Genomic DNA, 26,477 nt, shown 5'->3' on the forward strand with positions numbered 1-26,477 from the left:
ATTCTGGTACGCTTCCAGCGGCTCGGCCTCCTCAAGTGGTTTCACTGGAAGATGTATACGGAATGCAGGAGCATCAACAGTAGGAGTTAACAGAGCAGCCAAGACACTTGTCAACCTAAAAGAAGGTGACTGAATTGACCACACAAGGGAACAAGACCTCACCCCAGTTCCAGTGGTGGTGAGGCACTGGCCCAGGCTGCCCAGAGCAGCTGTGGGTGCCCCATCCCTGGCAGCGTTCCAGACCAGACTGGATGGGGCTGGGAGCAACCTAGTCTGGTGGAAGGTGCCCCTGCGCATGGCAGGGGGTTGGAACTAGACGATCTTTAAAGGTCCCTTCCAGCCCAAACCATTCTATGTGCTTATGAACTCCTTCAAAAGTACAGCTCTTTCATTTGTCTAAGAATAGGAGGAATAAGTGGAATCATTCAGGCATGAACAGAGAGGGAGGAGAAGTGGCTTTACCAGTCTTCCTCAGAGCCCCTTTGCTCTTGCTCCTCCTCCTCCTCGTCTTCAGCCAGCTCTTGTTCTACTGCTTCCAGCTCAGCAGATGTCCTCTCTAGCAGAGCTGACACAGCATCCTGCTCACAAAAGAGATGAAAACAGAATTGAGTGATACACAACACAGAGAAAAAAACCCCAAACAACTCTTGCAAGAGCTGCATTACCCTGCTGGTCCCCGACACCAGCAAAAACATGACTCAGCTCACAAGTATAAGGGGTTTGAACTGTCAATGCATAGCACATTAACTGATTGTTCTCCGTCAAAAATAGATTGTTTGTAAAACAGTACTGCAATCAGATATGCTCCTGTCATCCTTTAACGTCTAGTCTCTCCTCATACTTCTAATATCCCTATGTAATAAAATGTTGGTTCTTAAAAGTTACATTTTTTAACATCGTTCTTTTAAGAAGGTGTTGCATACTTGAAGCAACTGCACTGAAAATGCTAAGTATGCAAATTCAAATAATTAATAAATAGCAATTTTTAATGTGTGCTTATGAAAATAAATGGAAAAATTAAGGAAGCTCTTCAATAACATTCTTTCTAAAGTGAAACACAGCTTAAGCATTTCAAATTAGGGTGCAGTTTTGAATCCCACTAAGCAGCATCAGCCCTATCCATACCTGCTAACAAATCCGGACCCACTCAGGCACAAAGTCACTACAGGCAGAAGCGCCTGCAAGACAACAGGGCTTGGGACCTTCAAGGGAGGACAATTCATTTATTCAAATAACCACAGGGCAATGGCACAATTAGAATCTGTGGCTTTTTTCTTGCTATTACAGTAATAGCCGACACATTGCTCACCAAGTCCAAAGAGTCCAGTGACTGCTTGGTTAAGAGAAACACGGATTCTTCATTTTGTTCGTTTTTTTTGCCAGGAATTTGCTTGCAAGGCAACAGGTTGTACCACAGAGTACAAATCTCATCAGAAAACGATAAATCTGCCAGACTGATCTGAGTCCCAGCCTGCACAAAATAAGAAGGGGGAAGAAAATTGTTTAAATTTGTTTTATTTCCTGCAGAACAGCTGAAAACAAATTCTACAATATTTATCATGTAAAATAGGCAGCACGAATTTGACATGAATCTTAATTCCCTTTTTAACTGGACAGTTTTCTATTTCCCTAGTTAAAATAAATAGAAGTACATGGAAAGCTCCTTCATATTGCCTATTCTGCCATCCTTTATTTCAGCCTGCAGAATTTCTCCCCACATGCACACACCCCTAACCCTCTACATCACTGTAACGCACGTGTCTGCTTCCTACAGCATCCAATAATGAAAAACCGTGTCAATGAAACCTGCAGCATCAACTCATGGAGCAGCAAGTTTCAGTCAATTTTTCAGTGGTTCCACCACAAAAATCATCAATACAGCAAACAATAACAGATGACCTTGTTTGCTCTAACCAGTGAAGAAGCAGATGAAAAGTCAGGAAAGAGATTAAGAAACCTTTTCGTCTGGACAAGCACTGATATCCACCGAGTTGGCACTGGGGGAAAAGTTATGAAGTACTTGTGTTGGGGCTGTGCCTCGGAGATTAAAATACTCTGTTCTTTGGCAAAGCAAATGGTCTTCACAGCTACCGGGCTGCGCAGGTGGCTGCTGTCAAGACTCTGGTCATGTTGCCCAGGGCTTTCTGCTGGGGGTGGGACTCCCAGCTCTTTCTTTTGGCCTTGGGATTAACCCATATGTGGTTAACCACAGTTAACCCAGTGGTGGGGTTTTTTGTTGTTGAGGTTTTTCCTTCACCTTTGCAGCCTGCATTCTGTTGCATTTTTGTTCTACTGCCCTTCCCTTACCTGAGGGGAAAACCCTTACCTATTGAAAAAGGCCAACGTATTCCCCAGGAATTAACTTCTACGTTTTTGAACGTGAGAGGCTGTTCCCGGTAGTTGGAGTTGATGAAAACCCCACCAGATTCCAGCATCTCTTCAGGGTGTTGTAACTAAAAATCTCACTGTGCTAAGGCAACTCATGGTAAAAGACTAAACTGAGTTGTACCAGACCACGCAAAAGCAATGTGAATGTAAATGAAGCATCGCTAATTAGGTGATGACTACAATTAACAAAATCTAAAAAGTGCTGGTTTCCAATAGGCTGGTCTAGAATGTCATGCCTTTTTATCATTTCTATAGATCATAAAACCTAAAAAGTTCAATATCATATAATTCCAGCAATGTGTAAAAATGTAATTTGGTTTGTTCTTCGTGACAAGTTGTGCCAATAAAGGTTTGTTTTGGGTTTTTTTTTTTTGACATACTATGGCTCTCATTCACCTTTTACTTTAAATTCTAGGGTTAGAGTAACATTGCAATGCAGTTTATGGGTTTTTTAATACATAAAACTGTAAAGATGGAATAGAAATCTGTAATTAAAGGGTGAAGTTAATGCAGCGTTAGAAGTATCAAAACACCTCCTTAAAAGTTCCATCCAGGATTAGATTCTGCATCAGGAATTTCAGAGAAAGGTGGTATTAAGTACTAAGCGACAACCAAGCTACGCTTCAGTTTGTCTCCAAGTACTGTGGAATTTTAGTGCCTTGACCATCCAGAGGGGACGTCACAAACAAATGCATGCCCAAAGGTGTCAGAAATAAAACTGCATACCAAGCATTCCTCCCGACGACTTCTACCGACGGCACAAACGTCTACTCTCAGCGTCTTCTGTAGCAGCGTGACTTGGGAAATGGCCACTCTGAGTATCTCATTGAACAATATGGTTTCCATGGCAGGATGAACTTTTGTGCGGAACAGACAGCTGATATCAGTTGAGGATGGAAGTACTGCTACTCTAATATACCTGCCAGAAACAAAACCAAAAACTTCACCTGTATTTAAACTGTCACTTGCTGGTGATGCATTACAGAAGTTGACCCCATCAGCTACAGGACTGCACGGCAGGAAAATGAAACAGCAACAAATTAGAGGTGGAACGGAAAAGGGCTGAAAAAGAGAAGTGAGAAACTCCTCCTCCTCCTGCAGAAACATTTCCCAAAAAGAAATTTCTGTGCCTGGAAGGTAGTAGCAAGAGGGATAGCTATTTCTGTCTCTATCCAAATTTACCCTCCGGTTTAGTACTGTGAACGCTGAAGATCATGTCACAGATGGGAGGAAACACGATCTTCATGTTAATTAAAAAAATGAGAAAAATTTGGGTGGATGTAAAAATTAAACTCTTCGAACGATGCGAGCAGCACTGAGAAGAATTGATGTCTCAATCTTTTCAAGAAACAAACAGAACAAAACCTCCAAAGAAACCAGAAAACTGAGGAAGATGAGGAAGAAAATAGCTACGGCCACAGCTGCTTAAGATCAGTTTGTATTATATTAAGTGAGATTCAGCAGAATGCATCTTGCAAGCCTAAGTCTAAGCACAGGGAATAACTTTAAATTATTATGCAGCTGCATTCTTTTAATGGGACGAATATGAACGGATATTATGCGGATAAAGGTAATACTAGCTAACTTGCAGGTCTCACTTTAGCTGGAGCTTGATAGAGTAAAGACGTTCCTAATGCAATTTGTAATGTTATTTACCTACTGCACAGCTTCTCATACACGTGAACGAGCACAGTAATTGTTTTACATCTTTTCAGTGCCTATGCATTAGTCTATTTCTGGTATTTGCTTTAAATATAATTGACATTCACTACAGAATGCGATGAAGCTAGCTAAAAGCAAGAAGAGAAAGTGGGCCAAGGAAAATTATTCTGGAAAGAAACGCGTTCTCCCCCAAATTATAGTACTATTGCTATATTTTCTGGTAATGACTTTGTACATACTGTTATTATTATTAAAAACTTAGTTTTACATTAATCAAACCAGGTCTGTGAGGTATAGATTAATAAATTAATAAATCAGGTCGGTGAGAAATTTGATTTTGTTCTTTGAATTTGGGCATAGCCTTTAATTCCCCAATTATGTCGAGCTTCTTAGGAGAAAGAATAAGAATTGTTTGGTTTGCAGGTATAACCTGGATCGCGGGTACCCAGCCCTGACAGACCAATCCCACAGTGAGTGGTAGTGTCACGTAATTCCCGTAACGCTGCTGCCGTGTTCACATCAATGTAGGTGAGCCATTTGCATGGTCTACTGAAAACAGCCATTTATTTAGCTTAAGCAATTAGGAAACATTTAGAAAAGAGGTAGGAATAGAAGAGAAAGTATATTAAAAGTATGTTTAAAAAGTGGTTCATTGGACCTTTCTTTTAATAACTGTTAGCCAATTTATCGGCATCAGGCCAGAATGAAGGAACTAAAAGACAAATTGTTCACTGGCTTTGTTTTACAAGAGTGCTTACTTTCATTTTAATTAAAAAAGTTAAAGTGTCAACCAATGCCTCAGATTTTGCTGTGACAAACCTGTGACTTCTAAACCGATGAAAAAATGATCTTGACACAAATAATTAGTATTCAGCTAGGCTCTACCTACTCTCGAAGTGAACAGCTTTTACAAACAGCATGGAAACAGGTATCAATCAGTACGACCTCATGTCAGATCTATTCCTCTGTGTGTGAAGGTTCCATACGGTACTAATCTATCCAATTTGATGGTCTAGAAAATACAGTTATAACATAGCATCGCTTTCCAGACCCAATTTTTACCATTTTACGTATCTGTGCAGTATATACATATATGTACACAATGGCAAGTGACAGAAGAAATGCTGCTTGAAAGGTCCTTCCTTTACCCTGTCCCTTCTCCTCCTTGTTTTGCGTAGCTCTAGTTTTATTAAACCTTTTTAGCAGCAGCAGGTCCGGACTTCTGCACTGAAGGCACTTGACTACTAATTACAACTTCATTCTTTAATTCCTAAAAAGATGCCAGCTATGACCTACCTTTATCTTACTGAACATTTTGTTTACCTTTTTTTTTTTTTTAATATGTTCTACATCATCTACTTTTCCTCTCAGTTGTGTCAAACTATTCTTCTACAGTTTTTCTCTGTTCTTGCTAGTTCTCATGCTAGTGAACTTGGAAGGTCAGCAGGGGGAAGACGGAGGTCAGAGAAGGAAGAATGGTAGTAGATAACCGTTTGCTATTAAAACCAAACAAAAACAAATGGAAAAATCCAGCTACCACCCAGACCTGTATTTCTATACATCCTTTCCATATTCAGTGGCCTCCTATTGAGCTGCCAATCAAATTCAAGGTGACGGGGTCGGGGGGGGGGGGGGGGGGAAGGGAAGCAGCAAGAAAACCAAATTTTCCAAGGATCAATTATGTTCTACCGTAATCTTATTAAGCTTCTCAATAGTTTAAGAAACCTTTCCAATCTGCAAAAAAGCTCACTGAAGTACAAGGTCCCCAAGGAGCCAGGGCAAGCTGCACTGACTTGTACAGATGAGAGGTTTGGATTAGAGTCTCAGCGGTAACGTTCTCTTATTCAGACATTTGTGTTCATTTCCTACATACGATTTCCACTGTAATTACTTTTAGACCTTTCCTGTTGGTCCAATTCAACACAAGAGCCAATTCTGAACAGACCTCCAAGCCGCAGTTGTTAGGGATGGCGTATCTCAGTGTGGCTGTGCTTGTCCACTTGCAATTTATCAAATTACTACTTAGCTTTAAAAGATTGCTTAAAAGACACGTACCTATTTAAACTTCATTTTACATCAAAATGCCACAAAAATGTAAAAAGGTGACGTTCTGAGTTGAAAGAATGGCAAAGTATCCATGTTTTTAGTAACTACAGAATAGCTGTTTTGCACTCACAAAGCTACAGAACGTTTAAAAACTCTAAACAAAGCATTATTTTAAAAAATCCTTTCTGTTCCACTTTAGTGGAATATACAAGTTTCCTGATAACTTTTTTCTCTTGCAGCGTTGCTGGATTATGTAGAAGTATTACTACAGTTTGAAAAGTGTTATACATATTTCAGTGCTGTTAAGCATTAAATCAACCCATTCCTTTGGAGAATTTGTACATTTATTATTATACGCTCCTATTTCAACACTACTGCTCAGTGATTGTTTGACTTACACTCTAGAGCCAAGGGGGACAGAAAACGCTGGGAGATTTCTGAGCTGTACGACGATGATCACAAAACTTGAATTGCTGTGGTCGTATCTGTTAAAGAAAGGACAACATGAGGGAAGTTTACTATTCGCATTTATGTATGAACAGATATATTCCCTCTGCTGGTCACTTACCTGAGTCCTATTTGTACCTGGGCAGTCTCTAGAGTTGTTGCATCATCTTCACTATATACAGTGTCCTCGGTTTCATTTGGTCTAGGGCAAACAGGCAAATACTCAGATTTAGAAAAATTAATAGTTCGCTTTCGGCAATAATTCAGGCATGTGTACACAGGATGTATATAGATCCTCCTAAACAGGCTGATTTAATTACAGTGTGCACTCCAAACGAGAATTTCAGAGCCCAGACAATAGCAATGCCTGTTTTAGGGACAGTCGCTGCCTGGATGGTTTGGCAACTCCAGCAATGCATCGGAAAGGCCTCGGGACGATTAATGAAGCAGGCCAGGCTAACAGGCAACAGAAAAAACCCATGACATCTTCCTATACATACTTAGTACTTCTTTATCCCCCGAATACGAAACTGGAAATTAAAATTTGTCATAAACATCAGGCCACATGTGACACGGCTTTGGAGAATATTTGAGAAGCAGCAGCTCTGTAAAATAAATAGGCTTCTGTGCAAGCAAGAAGCATCTTTCCTCTGAGTCTGTTTCCAGAAGTATTCAAAGAACCAAAGGAACTCAAGCCTTGCAGCTGAGGAGCGACTCTAGCATTGAACGGAATTGCACAGAATCCATGCGGCAAAATAATTCCAGTCATTTTCTGGGAGGTTTGAGCGAGGATGTGGTATTAATGTGTTTCATTGATTTTTAAAACTAGACTGTTGGGATCAATAAACAAGATCAAGATAGAAAATGCCGAGGTAGGAAGTGTGGAGAATGACACAGACATCCCAGAAGACACGGCAGCATTATCTTAAGACTGCATTTAGGGGTTTGCTTTTTACTATTCATTTCCTCTCTGACAGCTAATTTGATAGGGTGAATTTATTTCCTCCCCTGCCTTAAATTACTCAATACAAAGGACTGGCCCATACAGCAGAAATCACTGACTGTAACTTTAGGAGTACACTGACAAGTGGGAAGTCATTCCATACACAGTGCTCGTAAAAACACTTTTACTAAACATAAGCGAGTCACACATAGGCACTCATTACCTCTTCACTACTTCCTGCTCTGTAATAATGAAGAGTACCCACACCTGGAGCTACCACGGAATAAAAAGAGCCTGTAAATCTTAGCTTGTACAAATGGCAATAGTTTCCTTTTGTACACAGGCTCAGGGGATGCAACTGTTGTCTTTCCTCTTTTCCTGAGTAATTACAGGAAGACAACAGGAACTTGTTCTGCTTTCCACCCATCCCACCACCTGCAGTCGCTGGAGGACAGCCAAAGGCTTGCTCCACAGAACATCCACAGCTTTTGGTCCAATGTCTGTTCATTTCTATCCACTGGACTTCTAACTAGAGCAAAGACTAAGTTTTTGCTCACAGTGGCTCAGAACTGAAACAAAATGGAAAGGCAATAATGCTTATTGAACGAAAATACAGTCACAGCCACTCAGTCAAGTGAAGGTTGAGTTTTTAAATAGATGGGAATTTATTTCAGCCTAAGAAGTTGCATTAAGTCTAACTTAAGACTTGGAGTGAACTAACACTAGGATTCAGAGTTCAGGGTGAAATACGGGTCCATGACCTAAGGTCAGATTGAATGGGTGTTGTATCACTTCAGGAGACGTCCCTTTTGTATTTGAGCTTCTTTTTATTTGGTCTCATCTATTTTTATTACCTTTTAAGTTTTGAAAGGCTTGACAAGTAGAAGTAATTTCATCAGAGGCCAATAAAGCCCATTTATGATACATAATGCACCTTTACCTGTCATAACAGAAAGGCATTTAGGCTGGCAACAGAAGACATGTGTCTACATCTTTGTAACCATCCTGCTAAAACATCTCCCTCAATATTCAAAAGGACAAAAAAATTCTTAGCGTCAACAACTTGCCAAAACTGAGGTGAAAAATAAAGAAAGATTTTGCTTTCTCTTATAGTTTGACACAGTCTTGATTATGCAGTCTGAAGTTCGTTGTTCTCACTGCCAGAAAACAGACAGTACTGTATAAACTAGTACACAGAATCCTGTAGAAGTTACGTCTTGTCAAAAAGCAACAACAGCAAATACATTTCTTACATCCTGTTCACCACAGTGAAGCATGAGCATTAAACCCCTAACCTGGATTATTTTTATATCAACATTACAACTGAGGATTTTCTTATCTTTCCTATAACCTCTTTTTTAAAAAAGAAAATATTAAAGAGAACTCCTATGCAATCTGAAGATTGTACCTAAAAACCCAAGGAGTAACAAGAGTCACTCTGAGTAGAGTTAATACAGCCACATGGCAGAACCCATGTAGTTTAAATCTAGCTTTTCTCCTAGGAACACTCCTAGCAAGAAAAAATAAAATAAATAAAATTCACCAAGATTAGAAGGTAGCATATTAATGCCACTCAACCAAGTTATACAAGCACACTGATGCAAATTTATTAGCTTAAAAAAAACCCCATCAAACTTCACTGTTTGGTAAATGTGCCTTCCTTTCAATATGAAAGTACAAAATATTTATGGAAATGGCAAGACTGATGAACTACTTATGTCGGTATCATGTAACTGCTTATAGATATATTTAAATTCTTGGTGGGAAGTCTTGCATTATTTCTCAAACCTACTGTTTCACAGAAGCTTCGTATACACCACTATCTCCAGCTACAGACTCATCGGACACGGCAGCAGATACACAAGCTGCCTTCTCCTCAAGCAGGTGACCAGCTGTTCTTCTCGGTAAGCCAACACCTACAGAAAGAAAGAAGAATGAAAATTAGTCCAAGAGATAAATAGTCAGAAAGAGAGAAGTGCATCGTTTAGAAAGTTGTCAAGCTGAGAGTGGTGACCCTTAACTCAGCATCACCGAGTAGTTTTGTTTCACATCATTCAACATTCTGAGACTGTACTGCTGTCACCACGTAGTCTGGCTAGGGCTATAACCAAACTGATAAACTCGATAACGTACAACTATTGCTTCTTCCCAGAGATACAGACACCTAGTTCATCACCGGTATCTCTTGAGCTAGTTATTATCCTTCATTGTCTTATTAACCCTCGTCATCTTGGTCTTTACACCTGTATTTGCCACGTTCACATTCTGCACTGTACTGACACTTTGGCTACATGAAAAGTGCTTGCCTACTGTTCATGAAATATTCAGAAGTCAGACACACACCCTCTACCCAGCGATTTAACTGCTAGAAATAAAAAAAAAAACAACCCACCTCTGGTTTACTATCATCAAAACCTTTTTATGCTACAAGCTCTCTTTACTATCAACTACTATTTAGCCTTAATCTCCGACTCGCGTTCACATGGTACCGTCACGCAGCGAAGCAGCAGCGCTCGCGGAAAGCCACGTTCTGCAGCACAGCGAGCTGAGGGCTATGCAGGACTTTCATCTGGCAGGGGGGGAGGATATTGGTATGCATGATCATCCCCACCTGAATCGTGACTTTACATCTTGTGAAGATGTTTGAAATTTAAGGCTTCAGATTAGATGACTGATTGCTGCATTTGTGCTTTTATTTATGGCAGTACGAATGCTTTTTCCTTGATGATGAAGTGCTCTTCCCCTTCCCCCCCACCACGTGAGGGGTGAAGGTGATGACATGATTTATTGATTACCCTTAGGAATTACCACAGCAGCCTGAACTGACTTTGACAATGACAGAGACTGACTGTGGAAGAACTACACGATATTCCAACTTGGTTTCTGACAGCGGGGGCATGTGCAGAGGAGCAAATATCTGTATGGTTCACCTGTACAGAAAAGTCAGAAACAGACAGAGAGGCAGGTGAGCGCTGCATTTAAAGAGTCCACGCAGATTATTACATGAAAATACCAGCTACGCTGTCTTCAGGCACGTTTACCTCCCTCCAAGTTAAGATTCAGCAGTTGTCACATTTGTAGTCTTGTAAAACTGAAGTGTGGGGGCTGAAATTTTTCCTCATGCAGGTTTTATGCCTCTGGCTGAGTTTGCTGACAACCTTCCCAATTCAGCATCGCAGCTCCAAGAATGAAATTGGAGTAGAAATACTGAACCGACCCCAGGTCTATGTCTCACTGCTAATGCACTGAAGCCTCACCATGAGGCCCGTTTGACTGTGGAAACGAGAGGTACCGAAGCATAATTAACATCTGGCTTTTCAAAATTGGAGTGCTTGCTTTGGCAGCCTTCATACAGTTTTAAAGACAATTTGTATCCTATATGTGACACTACACGAGGAAGCAGCAGTATAAAGAATCACAGGATGAACTTGTATTGTAAAACCGTAACTACTTACAGAATTAAAGGGCACCCTGACACTACCCAGAATTACAGGTCCTCAAAAAAAAAAACCACTCCAAAAAAACCCCAACAACTCGAAAGTGTTGGACAACCACATGATGCCTTTGAAAATAACGGTCTAAAGAAATCATTTTTAAAACAAATAATTCTGATTCCTCATGGCCCTGTGTGTTCCCAAATGCCAAGCCATTTTAAATTCAGTCCTTAGACTAGATGAGTTGCAGCCAGATTGCAAAGTCAGACAGACCAAAAGTTGTGGTTGATTTGGGAAGGACATACTGCTGCAATACGGGCTGGAAAAGTAATTATTTTTCACATATGGCTCTAAAGCAAAAGAACTACCGTGTTCCACTATACTGAAAAGACGAAGGACAAAATGACCCACCTCCACCCCAAATCCCCTTCCATATTCTTGCACTTGACATTTCACAGGTTCAGACCATTGGGACATCAGTCAATTTCTTTTCTTCTTTCTGCACAGTTGAACAGAGGGGGGACTCCCATCCTGTCCTACGTATACCATACATTTCTGGTGCCACATTGCTCTGGTCAATATTGAAATTACTACAGTGCTGCAGTAAGCTGATCTAATTGACCAACAGACATTACAACACTTCTTCGAGATATATATGTCTACAGACCTATAAAAGCAATTTTTTTTCATTAAGATATACGTTATGTATCAACATGTTTAGGTACTTCTATTAAGAACTGGCAAACTCCAGGCACAGGGAGAGCCTGGCAACAAATCTAGCACTCTAGAGAGCTAGGCTGAAGCTAAGACACTAAAGACACTGACATTGGTTAGCATCTTCACTATCAACTCAGGACCAGAAACGTGGAGCTGGGAACGCTGGGTGCTGGTAAGGTTTCCAGTAGGGCTGGCCAGTGCCCAGTACTAGCAGGAATCTGGCTCTCTCCGTTCTTTCCTCGGGAAAACAGAGTCACGGCGCAATACAAAAATGGTTTGCAGTATACTTAAAGGCAATGACACAGAACAACACTACAAAAAGTCAGTAAATGTGAGAGAAAGCACAACATACTCTCAATCCTACCAAAAGGCAACGCTCTAAGACTGAGGACAAGCTGTCAATTCTTGACAGCTGGGATTTTTGAAGTTCTGACTCCGCCGAAGGCTTTGACAAGATAAGACAACCAAGTACGCTGCACGGCTTTTATGCAGACTAGAAGTGGAATTCATTACACCTAATTCAGCCATCTCAAAGTTAACTTTAACTAGTTACTAAGGATACCTCAATAACTTACAGGGTCATTCATCCCATCTTCCTTAAAGAGAAGTATGCTTTAGGACGAGATGACTTATCCTTTTGGAAGTTACCCACAGGCTGCCAGGGGAGCCTAGACTAGCTTAGGAGTTCTGTTTTAACTCGGATAAAAAGCTAAAAGCTTTGAAATCCATGTTAATAACGGGGAAAGTCTCACTGTAACTTACATGGCATGTGGTCACTTTCTCAACTCACATAAAAAATGAGCCGCAGATCTTTCAGCGACAGCAGGTTCAAATAACTAGATATACATACACACATAAAAATTCCAACTCCTAAGTCCAGAAATCTCTTCTACTGAGGATGTCAGTTTGTACCTTATTCTTCAGTGAGAAACAAAGCATCTGATTTCAAGTTACCAAAAGCCACCGGAGGGTATTTTTGCTCTACCCCATACATCCTGACAAAACCTAGGAACACCATGTATCCTTCGCGTCTTCAAGATCCAGTATTAGGTTTTTCTGTTATTTTTTCATGACAGGACCTGCAGTACATGAACTTGCCTTCTGAGATAGCTATGGAAAAATAGATGGAATCGGGGTGATCATAGCTCTCCGCAGCCAAAACTACAAGTTTCGTAATGTCCCTCAAAATGTCTGGCTGCCCACCATGGCAAATGTGTGCTGACCCAGGCAGTCTTCAGCCACGTGAGGTACCTCCCTGTGCAAAAGCCAGCCGTTAAGTTCCAAAATTTCCCGTTACGTGTATATGCGATATTAGATTTTTTTTTTATTACCTGAACTTCCTTCATGTAGAGAAGGCAGAGGCTGCCTAATGCCTTCATTAAGATCTTTATCATCTGTAGAAATCCGAGATGCTGCTCTGGCTTCAGAGTCCAATAATATTTGGTTCTCACAGAGACTAATGCCTGCAAAGTCACCCAAAAGGTCACAGTCTTCAAAGTCCGTAGCGAGGTGATGCAGAGGGGAATTTTGAGCGGACACCGAAAATGCAGCTTCTAAAACCAAAGGGGACCCTGGGGGGGACAAGGAGGACAGCGAGGATCTGGAAGACAGTGATGTCACAGATTTGGGAGGTTCAGTCAATTTGGGATGGTCTGCAGCTGAAGGAGAGTCACTGTAACCCAGTCTCCCATGGGAACTGACCACTTCATTTTCGTGAATGGTAGTGATCGGCCCCGAAGGAATGTAACCACTTTTTTCTTGCAACATGAAGTCAAGTTTATACAGATAGTCCAAATCTGTTATCTGATCGCCTTGGTTATAGTAGAGATCCGTGGAGCTGAGTGAGTTTAGCGACCCTCTGCTTGATGTGTTGAGAGATCCCCGGCTGGATGCCAGAGATCCCAAACTGCTCCCTGAAGACACAGATAACGTACTAGCTGACAGGCTGCAAAGAAAGCACAAACACGTACACTGATGTTACTAAACTAAACCAGCGGGACACGGTACGAGGAGAGAGAAGACTGACTGGAGCCGCGCTGCAACAATTTACAACGGAATGCTGCTTGGGGCGTTATGGTTTTTAAGCACCCGTTCTTGGCTGAGATCAGTGTACCCAACCTGCACGCTACCAGGGCAATTTATCCAGCTTCTGGCCTGTTGCCAAAGCCCCTTTATTTCTGGAGGAGGCTGCAGATTTGACAAACCGATCCAGCAGTAACAGCACCTTTCTCAGCCGCTATATTCCCTCAAAGACCTGCTCCGCTGACGTGGGCACTCGCGGGGTCAATGTGACGGGAGGTGATGGCAGCAGAGGAGTGCTGCCACCTCTACAGCAGTTCATACAGCCTGCCCTCTGCCCACAAACCTGGGAGAGATGGCAACTAGAAGCAGACAACTTAGAGCAGAACTGTTCACATACATATGACAACACACCCCCTACATGCACGGGAAATCCAGCTACCCAAGCATGGCAAAGGCCGTTACATGTAATCTTCTCCTGTTAGTAACGGGAGATAAGGAGCTCTGCCAGGCCAGAGAAACTGTGTGTCGTTGCCTTGGCTCAGGATAACTCTGCTGGGAAAAAAACATCAGGAAAAATAATTCAATGCAGCCCTTTCAAAACACTTAAAAAAATGTGTACTGAACAGTAAGAGAGCTATCAACTTTAAAAGTTTTGCCACTGGGCTAGAAAACTGCTTTCAACAGGACAAAGAGACTCCTCAAAGTCCAAACAAATGAGCACAAAATACTCTTTCCCTAACTAATCACCAACCAAGATGCAGTTTATGGGATATGGCTGAGATGTCTGAAATAGCTAAGGCAGCCTAGAACCCAGAAATCGGATGGTGTGGCTTATTGTGAGACAACCTCTACAGAATGCTTAAAAACATTTTTCCTCTTAAACTCCCATTTTGATTTCTCAGAGAATTGTAAACATTAACGTAGTATCTGATTGCTGTATCCCACTGGGTCATGGCAGAAATTAAGGATTTTGTACATAAATACAAAGGACACATGGTTTGGTAGCCCAGGGTCCAGATGTGAGAGAAACTCTTCCCCAGGACCAGTTACATGTATCATAAAATATTAGAATTCCCATCAGAGCAGTGAGTTTGAGTTCACAGTTGCTGTAACTGATCGCTTTTTTGTTATCACTATGAATTTCATAAACCCAGTCAGATTTTGAATCAGTGACTGTCAGGAAAAAAAACCCCCATCCTGCTGAGGATACATTTCTGTCTACAGAAAGAGTAAGTCAGTGTGGAAGAATAAAACCAGAATCAACTACTCACGTATTTATACGCATACAGGTCCTCATTAAATCTCTCCAGTTATCATAAAGATTACAGTTCTGATGACTCATTTTAGATAGAACTCTGAGAAACCAATTGGTCTCCTCAGTGACAGGATTTTGAAGATATGACCGATTAGAGAATTCCCGATTTATTTATTTATTTACACTGAAGCGAAATAATGTCTGCCTGCTTAATTATGGAAGCTGTGCAAAAAATCCATTCCATCCAGTCTTGAGTGCCTACTGAAATGATAAAGGCACACCGGGTTTGCATGATGGCAAAATGCTTGAAGCTATTACACTTGCATTTTCTTACTTAAACAAATTTTGTTCAGCTTCCAACTAAGAGAAAAACCTAAGAATGAAGTTGAGACATCCAAGTCCACCAGATTGTTGCTGGAAACAGGTTTTACATTATGCAGTACGGTCTCACCTCCTAAGTTGTGAATGCAAATAAGTAGTTAACTTTGTAGTTTCTTCAAGTTTCTGTACTAACTCTTTTCTTCTCTCCTCCAATTTCAATCTGGAAAGAGAGGTACATATAAGTAAAGCAAAGCATTAAAAAATAATCTGGAGGCTAAAATACTTTATAGATAAGGCAGAAACAAAGTGAAGATCCCTCATATTTTCAACTGGTTGCCAACTACTAAAATCCAATAGACTGTGTTAAGCTCCCAGTTCTATCGTAAAACCCTAACCACCTCAGCAGAGCGACTTTATCTGCAGAATACCAAGCAGTGTAACAAACCTGCTGAGTGTACAAGCAAGCAGAGTGTCAGTACATTCACACTGTACCAAGGGGGAACGTGCACCCAATAAAAGAGGAACAGACGAGCACTGGGAAAATAGCTGCAGCTTCAGGAAAGTAAGATCTGCACTATTACGGTTTTAAAAAGCCATGCTGTACACTGGCTCCCCACTTAATATAGTCTCGGAAAAAAAAACCAAAAGAACACCGATAGCAGAATCAGTTCTGATAATGCAAGAACTTGAGATAGCACTGCAGGAAGTTTAAAATTAAAATACTCCCTTTGATTTCAGAGACTTCATAGAGAGACAAAGTCCAGTAAACCAAAGCAGCATTCAAGCACAAGGTTCCGAGATGGTGGACCATATTTAGGACCGTATTTACTTTGGTAAAGGTTTCTGCATCCCCACCAGCTTTGTCATCACCTCAGAGCCGCACAGCATTGTAATGCTCATTACCAAGGTTCACCTTTATGAAAAAGAAGGATTTCTTGCCTCCTGCACGGTTATCCAGTGTAGCTCTAAATGCACAAACGGTGGAGCTCTCCCATTCCTTTTGGCTGGCTCCTAGCAGAATGGATTCGCTAACCTTTACAGTGATTTTTTTGCTTTTATAATTGCCTTTTATCACTCTATTTACAACACCAAATAAATTGCTTTCCCTCAGAGGATTCAGCTAAAACCCTCCAGTAGCTGTGGATTAGTATATTCTCCTTTAGCCTTTGCTCAGTCAACTGATACATGTCACAAGTTCTCAAGCAACTAATCTGAAAGACAAGACATTACCTCCCCTACTTAAAGAAAAAAAATAATTAAAAAAAGGGTTGATGCTCATTCTCAGAAGTATTCCTTTGGCCCTTCTGGCATTTCAAGGATGTATAAATTAAAATTCAAATGCAGAGAACACTTCAAAGAACAAACCCCAAAAATCAACCATTGCTTTCTTACGCAAACTGAATGAAATACTTGGGAGTTCCCAGAATTCACTCTCTTTGAGTGTCAGATACCAGTAAAAAAGACATTAAGTCCTCAATTCAGCAAAGCATGAAAAGCACTTGCTTACACAGATGCTTATTCAGCGAGCAAATCTGGGTTATGCAAAGGTGAATAAGTTACCCTGAGGTCAGCCAGGGTGTGAACTTCCACTCCACTGCTCCGCTGCGTGTGCTCTTACACCGCAGCAATGCGCCCATCTGCCAATACCTGCTAAGACTGTTAAAAGCATACATCATACTTCACTCTTTGCTCACGAAGACAGGTTTCCAAACCAAGAATGATGCTCATCTATGGTATCAGATGCTCTTTCCTACCGTTTTAGTATTTATCAGTGCCTTCTGTTGTCTTTTAAAGCCTCATCTATCCTGCTTTTCCCAAGCAGGAGTGCCCTTCACTAGCTCTTTTGTGGCTTTTCAATAGTGAACTATCATTTTATCTTATTTATCAAGGAAGAGGCACAAAAATTGCTGTATGTGTTCAACTACTAATGGTAAAAGGCAAGAAAGAAAATTAACAACTTAGGAACTCTGACTGGAGCCCTCAAAACAGATACCTGGAGTTATTCCACTGAATTTGTACTATTAAACTAAAAGGTTTGGTGGTGGTGGTGTTTTTTTTTTCTCCAAAGCACAAGCAAAATTTGTTTTTCTTTATTATCTTAAGGAGGTTGGTAAAATGTAATTTAACCCATGGAATTGAGCTCCTGAAAAAAATTCTTTCCTGGATGTAATTTGATCTACTAGTTATTAAAAGTAGTAGTATTAATACCTGTACATAAATTTCAGAAAGATATTAGCCATAGTTAGAGACACAAGCTAGATGATGAAATCACCCCTGGAAGTTCCAACAGGAAGAGGAGGAGAAAGCAACAGGAGGCAAGAGGAGGAGGAATTTGAAGAAAAGGAGGAGGATCTGGAGAAGAGTAAGACGGGAAAAAGAGGACCTGGGGGAAGAGCACAGGAAGGTGAAAGATAGGAAAGAGTATGAAGATGAACAAAATCAGGGGGAAGTGTTCAGCAAAAGAATAGAAGAAATAAAAGCTGGAAGAAAAAGAGGAAGAGGAGGAAGAAAAAGGGAAAAAGGAGTAGGAGAAGGAACAGGAGGAAGAAGTGGTTGGACTCAATGACCTTAAGGGTCTTTTCCAAACTAAATGATTCTACGATTCTGTTTCTTCCCCCTTTACAAAAACCTGAAAGGAAAACCCAAAACACCAAAACCAAACCAACCAAAAAACCAAAGCCACCCAAATCAAACCAAAACCCCCTCCTCATGTCAAGCTCAGACACAATCCATAGCTTCTTACACTGTTGCGCCACTATCAGTACCTGTGAAAACACTGGAAATCTAAGGTATTGATGAGATTTCATGAAAGAACCATAGTAATGCAACAGTGCAGCACTTTGAAGATGGCGAGGCTCCTCCACCGATAATGGAGAGAAGACTCTTCCTCTCCTCCAAGAAACAAAATGCTGATGCTTGATTTGATACAACTAAGTGTTTCCTTCCCTCAAATAAACATTTCGGGAGAAGTTTCACCATCTGAATCCTTCTAAAAAATGAAGATTTTCTTCATGTTTATAGCAGACACATCAGAAACAATCCTCATAATAGGCTGGTATGAAAGTATTGATGTGCTCTGAAGTCATAAAGGGAGACTGTTTTAATATCATAAACAGCTGCAGGTAGAAATTCACTGAATACCAAAAAAGCAAACCAGAAGCAACCATAAATGGTTCAATCAGCAGTACATGACACGAAATCTTACAGTAACCTCCGAAAAAAATATTTCTGTGTTTTCAGGAACAAAAATCAAAAGGAAAAAGATCTGAAGAAAATAGAGAGGGGAAAAATTAAGCTCTAACAACTAGTTGTGTCACTATACCTGGAAAAAAAAATCTGCCATTTCGTTTGTTCTTGACAGTGGGAGACAGTTTTACTTGCCCTTGGCACTCCAAGTTTGGCATCTGACACGTATAGGGAAACAGTCAGGTGCACAATCTTCTTTGGCACTAAACAATCAAATCCAGCTACCTTTTTACAGCATGTGTCAAGATTTAGCTGTTACAACAGCATATTATCAAAATCTTAGATTCAATTTATTTATTCGTGAATGTGTTTTTTTTTATTGACCCCTTGTTCTCCATTTACTAACGAAAGTCAGAAGGCAACAGATCCATGCTACTTTAGATACTACTAACACAGGCGGGTTACTTCTCCTGTAAAAACACGGTTCCAGTAGGACGTAACCCTTCTAAACCACATCTGGATTATCGAGATGATGCAGTTTAAATTATTATAAAGTGTACAAATATGTTTAAAAGTCATGCCTAATACACATATACGTACTTTGTAAACAAAAAAAGCTTCCTCACTACTCAGCTACAATTTAGGACCCAGCTTCTAATGCCACTAAGAGGAATTTCGCCACTCAGTGAGACTGGAGCAACAGCAGGTGTTTCCTAGCAGAGAGAAGTAGGAAAGGCTTATAATGCTGATTGCATTACTTCAAGAAGGCATACTACACTGATACACACAATGACATTTTGTGTTTATTGCATTTTATGTGTGCTAGAGGTGCCCATAAATTTATTTCCATTTACAGTTGATGAAAAGTCCATTTGTGACAGTCGCCTTTGATTTTCTCAAACTCTGAATCTGGCTCAAACAATTTATTGTGGGAGTTGTTTCAGTTACCAGTTAGGTAGCAGCAAGTTAGGAAAGGTCTGCAGCAATTACACTTCTCCCCTAAACTTTTTTTTTTTCTTTGCTTTTCTTTTGGTTGCATTTTTGTATGTAATAAAACTCACAATGAAAGGCTTCAGATGTTGCAACAATCAAGATAATCTTTGTAACCTGAGTTCAAATAGTTTACAGCTATTATCAGAAACGAGTGAATGATGCATTGCCCTCCTGCTGGTATGTTGACATTCCTCAGTTATTTAACATCTGTTGCAGGCATTTTCATGCTGGTAACAAACACAGAGTAACCGATATCGCAGAGCACATACAGGGTGTTCACATTCTCTCACTGTACAGAAGAGTTCTTTGTGTTTCTGCCCAGTGGGCTAATAACGAATTTAATTAAGATCTACATAGAACAGTTACTGAAGGAAAACAGCCCATCAAGGCATAGTTCAGGGTCTGCAACAAGTGCAAAGGTTAGATTGCAGAAAATGGCATTTAGTATTAGCAAAAGACAACCCCTTACCTTTCAGCAAGTGCTTGACTGGGTGTGCTTTTTACAGACAGCAGCTCTTCTTCAAGCCTCTTCCTTTCTGTTTCTAGCTGCTCTAGCTCATCTTGAGTACGTTTGCGTGGTGTAATAAACTGGAGTTCCTTTAAAAGCTCTTCTTTTTCATTGATTAACATCAGTTTTTCCTTTTCCACATCCAGTGCCCCAGGCCAGGCTTCAGTATCTAGCTTAGAGAGTTCAATCTTCAAGTTAGCCATGCTAAAACAAAACACAGCAGATTTGTCTGAGCCCAGCACAGCTCACAAATGCCAGGAAAGAGAGAAACATTAAGAGTATTTTGAAAAGTATCAGGATATAACAACATTTTCCTACGGAAAGCTCTAACTTTTTAATTAGTTTTGCTTCACAAGAATGGGACTACACCAGAAAAGCAAGCCACCTATCCAGTCCAACCTCAATATCCCTATTTGTTAAAAATGAATTGCTCTTGTTCCAACGCCGAGTTGAAGGAGAAGTCGTAATCTTAATAAAAGTTTTAGTGAAAGCAATCTGTCTGGTAACAGCAGCGGCACTATGCTTTACTCATCGAGGAGCACAACGGGTTTCTCCTAAGCTGCTGGAGGCCAGCTGCTCCTCAGAAAGAGCAGCGACCGTGGTGAAGGAACACGCACTATAGCAAGGTGCTCACTTCAGCGGCACGCATGCACGTGGCTCTTAAAAGGCAAATGCACTGCTCTCCTACGCAATTAAAAGAAAAGATCGTGAGACAGCGGCTACCTAAAGAGAAAGAAGATTATTAACTCAAGAGTTTGAGTTTGTGCAACTGCTGTTTCCGTCGTCGATGTCAAATCACAGAGTTAAGACACCCAAGACTTGGTTATTTATACATCTTGTGCAGATCAAGGCGTATGATGGAAACAGAAATTTCCCTGCGTTATTACTGTACTATAGCTGTAATATAGCCCTGCCTCGATCGGGTTACTTCCAGCATTCGCTCTCCATAATCCCTCTGTCTATTGGCTCAGCAGCACAGCTTAAGAAGTGCAGGTCCTGCAATAAACTCATTGCCCACCGGGAAAACCTAAAAACTCCGGTTATAGGTGCCACATACCTAATAAGATTATAACTTTCAGTCGCTTCCAGCCTTAGTCACACCTGAACCAGGTGCATGGCTAAAGATATGGAAGCTCTGGAACTCCGTCAGAGCTCCTAGCTTTCTGCACCTCTTGCTGGTAGGCTAGGAAAAACACAGAGAAAGGAGAAGGCAAAACAGAAAGATGTTCCCATACAATCTAGGGCAAGAGGAAATGATCTGTTGCTTTTATTTATTTGTAGCTGCCATAGTTAAATACACCTAAGTCAGCTCAATAATGGATGCAAGTCTGTGCAACTTCAGCGTTACCAAACCATCTAAGGTAAGGATCCCTGCTGTACTTCACAAGCACATGATTTGGTACGTATAATCTTCCTGTAGCTCTGACAGATTCCTGGGAAATTGTTTTTCTTCTTTCCGGTTTCTTTTCTGTGATTAACTAATAAAACTAAAAATGTCAGTTTTATTTTGCATCTCCAATATTAAATTTACAGTACATTAAGGCATTTATTTCTGGTCAAAGGTAAGAATAATTAATACTGAGTATAACTATCCCACTGCTTATGCTAGAGGCTTAAGAGGAACCATCCCCCTTTCTTTTCCCATCGGTGACATTCTCACTGGCACCTCAATATAACACAGCAGCTTTAAAAACGAAAACCAACCCATACTCCCAACAAACCCCTGGTTTGAGTCAGGGTATCTTCACAGAAAACCAAGGTAAAATATACAGAAATACTATCAGCAGTGCTACCATAATCAGATGGTGAGATGAAAAAAATGAAGCATTTCAACATATTTTGCAGCTGTTACATATATCATTTATATTCAACAGTCCTTTAGAGGAGCAGTACTCTGAGGGAAAACAACCAAATAATTTCAGATGGATAATGAAATGCTAAGACTTTCATCTCCAGGTCACTGGTTCTAGCTAACCTTGTTCTGAAAGTAGCTGTTACTGACAGCTGTTTGATGGCTTATGGGATGAGATGGTGGTCTCCAAACAGTTCTTTTGCTCCCTCTGCTACAGACAGCTCTCTGCTACTGTAACAGACACTCTTTTCAGCTGCCTTAGCAGACAGGCAAAGGACTAGATGGATATAAAAACTGAACCAGTCTCGCACTTTTGAGGAAGTCCTTGCTCAACAAGGTCAACAAGGAATATTAGCTGTATCTTCACCACATCAGGATAGGATTGTCAGCATGCTGTATCACATCCTTTTGAATAACAATTGCAACTTAATTCAGCATAGTTAATGTCAATATTCTACCTCTTCAAGACATTCTGCTAAGTAACGTAACACACGCAACATACAGAATTATCTGACAATTTTCAAGTAGAGAAGTTCATTTACAAGAGCCTCTCTTTCTCTTAGTTAACACAAAACAACTAAGAATTTGCACATTTACTATTTCAGAGATGGTCCATACTTAGTAAGTTATAGTGATGATTACAAAGGCCATAATAATTAGGGGGGATGTAATTAGGTACTGAACTTTATGTGCAAACCGGTACTTATCTTCATTATTCCAAGATCTGTACTCTTTATTAAGTTCACCTAGTAGTCACAGATAAAACCAGTATGTGCAACCACTTTAAAGACTTTAATGCTGTCTTTCAAGGCATGCAATTGTCTTATTTAAAGCCAAAAAGAATATTAATTACTGGGAAGTTTTCGGACAAAATTGAATAAAGATACCATTTAAAAAGAGATCATTTAACCTTGAAACACACTGATGTTATATAGAACAAACAGTTATGGAAAGGTAAGTACAGAAGCTACTGAAATTTTGACTCACGTTCTCGGCTGACTAATTTGCGAGCAAGTAAGATCTAACGCAGCAGTACTCCATACTCTGATCACTGCACTGTTTTTCTTCCCCCTCGCCCCCTCTACCTCCTACACTACCACCCCCTTATTTTTTTTAAGGTAAAAGTGGTAAACTGACTTATTTTTTTGATTGACAGGAATTTTTTTGTTCCAACAAAGGAGAGAGAAAACACAATGCTGGGACTTCTTGTATCAAGACACAGTCAGAACAGAGGATGATCCGATTTTGGATCAATGATGACTGAGAAAAAATGCCATCTATCTGCATCTAAACCACCATCTAACAATTAATATTATGTACACAACGACACTGAGCCAAAATCGTGTTCAATACTGAACATACACAATAGCCTTAGCACGGTTTGATTCATGCATTGATCATATAATAAAGTTTTATGATCCATAATGAGGACGTAAAAGATTACTGTTGTTACTGGCAAGCGTGGTAGCTATTGCTCTGTATGAGAGGGGCAGATACTTGAAATTAGGCAAAAAAACGTTGGTCGTGCAGCCTTCTGCCTTTAAAACCTAACTATGCCTTTACTTGGTATGTATAAGCTGCAAATTTCATTTCCTAGTTCTCTAATTAATCATGCCACAGTATTCAACTGAAATAATACTTAAATCTCAGATTTGATGCGGTTTAGGCACAGTTTTCACCTGGGGAAAAGTGCTGGGTTTTTATTTTATTGCCTTGTTTAGTTCTTTATTGTAAAAAGGGAACTCTGGGTGTGGAAAAACTTTTCAGATTTATACCCCCCTTAAATTACAAAGTACCTCCATAACAAAAACCACAAGGTTTCTGAACAACTGACACCTACCTAATTTTGTGAAAAGTATTAGAACAGAAAATAATACAACACAATTAATAGATTATTAATAGAAAGATACCCCCTGCACACTGTTTGGTTTTTTTTTAATAGTAAGTCTTGCCCCAGTATTATGCAGCACTTCTGGAACACCAGAAGCCGTGTCATTCTAACCCTGAACGTTCTGCTTTGTGATGCCCATTCTTCAGGGCTTTGGCAATTCATCACAACGGCACTACTTTCATGAGCAACCTCTGCAGAACTTTAGTTGAGAGGCATTCCACATTCATCACTGGAGCGGTTCCTAGTTTCTTTTCTCCTCAGGTTAAATTCATTAAAAAAAAAACCCCAACCCCACAGTCATAACAAGTATTTAAATTATCCAAAGTCCCAGAGAAAAAAAAAATAAAATTATTAAGCCTACTGAATCTTCACTGGAAGTCTGAAGGAACTCTAAAACTGAAGAGCCTTCAGTGGTGTAGTAAACTGAAATTATGATCCCAAAGAAGATGGACATAAATAGCCTGGCGACTCCTTTCAGTGGAAAGCCAGCTCGCTCTATTCCCTTAATCCTGGAACTGCCATTAAGTTGTCACTGTATTTTTTTTCTTAACACATTCAATTTAGCATTAAAGGTGAAGCCTGCTGTTCAAAAGCACCGGCTGCTCCTGGAAGCCTGCTTCTTGAAGGAAAAGAAACGGTTCGCAGTAACGCCACAGGTTATTTATATATGTATATATATATATAAAGTCCCAGCGAGCTGCCCACCAGATGTCAGTGCGAGCTCAGTGGTAGTGCTCCTGCACTCGGAACATCGCGAAGCAACTCACACGATTACCTTCTTTTTGCCTCTTCATATTGAAGACTTAGTCTGACCTTCTCTGCTAAATTTGATCTACTTCTTGCTCCAACCTGTTGCGAAAAAAAAATAAAATAGTATTAGCCTTATTACTGTGTAAAGCTGTTCAATGAATCAACAAAACCTATACGCATAGGCTAGAAAAATTTAAACTTAAATAAACCCACGCTCACCGGCAGCCACACCTTGCTGTTAAATGCCTAGTTAGGAATCTACTCAGATGTACAAAACAGTGCTGTTTTCTTCTGATCCAGTTCATCTATTTTTAACTACTGCACTACCATTTGTCCATCTATTTTTAACTACTGCACTACCATTTGTCCATACTCCAGGGTAAAGCAAAAGTGCTTTCAAAGAAGTCTTGCAGCGGTTGCACCCAGAATTTTGATCTCCTACTTTGAACTCCACTGAACCCAGAATTTAGAACTAAGCCAGTGCATTTCAAAGTAAGACGAAAATAAATTCGCTACAAAACATAAACAAGCTTAGCTCTTTGTTTGGAAAACCTAGTACAATCTCTTCCTTACAAACTTAGCTCACAGAACTTCAAAGATGGTACCAAACTGAGCACAGCTTTCTGTGTATGTAAAATATGCTGTCACTGAAACAGAGGTTTTAATGAATCCCTGAAAAAGTACTTCCACTAAGTTTTTCAGCTGTGTGAAATTAAATTGCACATTTAAGTTCTGAGATCTTGTTTCTGAAAATTAAAAACATCTTCATAATGAGTTAAGCCTGTAAGGTGAAACATATCCTATAGAAAGATCCAAAAATTACTATCTACTTATGGTAATCTTCTAAAGGTACTGGAGCTATTTGATGAAATCAGATAGTCATAGATGCTTCATGGCAAATTATAAAGTTCATCTGAATCTTGAATTAAAGTTCAAGGAGGAAAAAAACCCAGACAACTGATTCTAAGTAATTATCTCAAACATGTGTGTGTGTGTGTGTGTGTATAGACACCCACACTCCTATCAGCAAACAATCGTTTGATTCCAGTTCCATTAACTGCAGCATTCTGATTCAATTTCTCTTTACATTTGACAAAATGGAAAAAAGCTCACCTCACCAGAAATGTCAGTCTGAGACCCTGCATCCAGAGTTTGTCTAGAAAAACACAGCTGGGAGTTTACAGAGCTGGAACTCAAGTCTGGTTCAGATGTCTCAGTGGTCTGGTCAAGACTGAATTTCTCTCTCAGCTTTGCAAGACTCTGTCCAGGAAACAGAAAAGGAGTTGGTGTTCCTTTGCACTTTGCTGTGTTTATACCAGTTTATCTCCAAAAGATGTTTACAGAAAAGACTCCAATATAACAATTCTGGGTTTACTTCATATTAAGCATCTGTCCTTTGAAGGCAAGCAGTTGGTAGTTGATGCTAAGGGCGAACAACGTGTGTGACAATGTAAAAACTACTCATATGGTTTTGTGTCTTCTTTTTGCATTTTATGATTTTTTTAAAATTTGTAAACCAATTAAATATTTGGTTGACTAAAAAAAAAATATCTGCTTTCAGAAATGGCAACAGAGCAATTTAGATTTGGAAACTTTCACTGATTTAGAAAACCATGCACCTCAAAAACACATCTCTCAATTCTGTCCATTTACTATTTTAAATTGAGGTTCAGAGGTAACAGGTGCATTGTACCTTACATATAAGTTCAGAAATCTGTATTCTCTTGACGGACAGAGTGGCTTTTTGAGCTAGGAACATCACAGGCTTCAGTTTCTGCACCTGAAATTTTATTATAACACTAGGCTCAAAGAAATTTGCGAATCCCTTATAAATATAAAACGCAGAGTATTTATCATTAGGAAAATGAGTCATGTTAAAACAAATCCACACAGAACTTAGGTCAACCATTCAAACTACCTTCATTAAATCTTGTTTTTCTCTCTCCCCTGAACTTATCGCCTTTCTGATTGACTTCAATTCACTCAGGATAGCTTTGGCCTCACACAGTTCGTACCCGCTCTGGCCTCCAGACATTTTTTGGTCAATTCTGTGGAAAGACAG

At 40.1% G+C, this 26,477-nt stretch overlaps 2 protein-coding genes across 4 annotated transcripts in view; one reads left to right on the forward strand and one right to left on the reverse strand.

The window, feature by feature from the left end:
* LOC130143610 (claudin-22-like) overlaps nt 1–23,205 on the forward strand; it is a 43,075-nt gene extending 19,870 nt beyond the window's left edge. The window contains 1 exon segment of the mRNA XM_056326367.1: nt 22,931–23,205. The gene's annotated coding sequence lies outside the window, so the exon portion shown is untranslated.
* The window catches only part of WWC2 (WW and C2 domain containing 2), a 104,754-nt gene that overhangs the window by 17,558 nt on the left and 60,719 nt on the right, over nt 1–26,477 (reverse strand). For all 3 annotated transcript variants that reach the window (XM_056326363.1, XM_056326362.1, XM_056326364.1), the window contains exons 6-17: nt 26,334–26,463; nt 25,529–25,675; nt 24,441–24,514; nt 19,884–20,126; nt 15,366–15,455; nt 12,969–13,582; nt 9,279–9,402; nt 6,665–6,745; nt 6,495–6,581; nt 3,115–3,307; nt 1,310–1,471; nt 463–578 (exon numbers count right to left, since the gene is read on the reverse strand). In XM_056326363.1, coding sequence (XP_056182338.1) covers nt 463–578; nt 1,310–1,471; nt 3,115–3,307; nt 6,495–6,581; nt 6,665–6,745; nt 9,279–9,402; nt 12,969–13,582; nt 15,366–15,455; nt 19,884–20,126; nt 24,441–24,514; nt 25,529–25,675; nt 26,334–26,463 — 2,061 coding nt within the window. The remainder of the gene's footprint in view (nt 1–462; nt 579–1,309; nt 1,472–3,114; nt 3,308–6,494; nt 6,582–6,664; nt 6,746–9,278; nt 9,403–12,968; nt 13,583–15,365; nt 15,456–19,883; nt 20,127–24,440; nt 24,515–25,528; nt 25,676–26,333; nt 26,464–26,477) is intronic.

Source organism: Falco biarmicus, chromosome 1, assembly GCF_023638135.1.
Source record: "Falco biarmicus isolate bFalBia1 chromosome 1, bFalBia1.pri, whole genome shotgun sequence".
Lineage (NCBI taxonomy): Eukaryota > Metazoa > Chordata > Aves > Falconiformes > Falconidae > Falco > Falco biarmicus.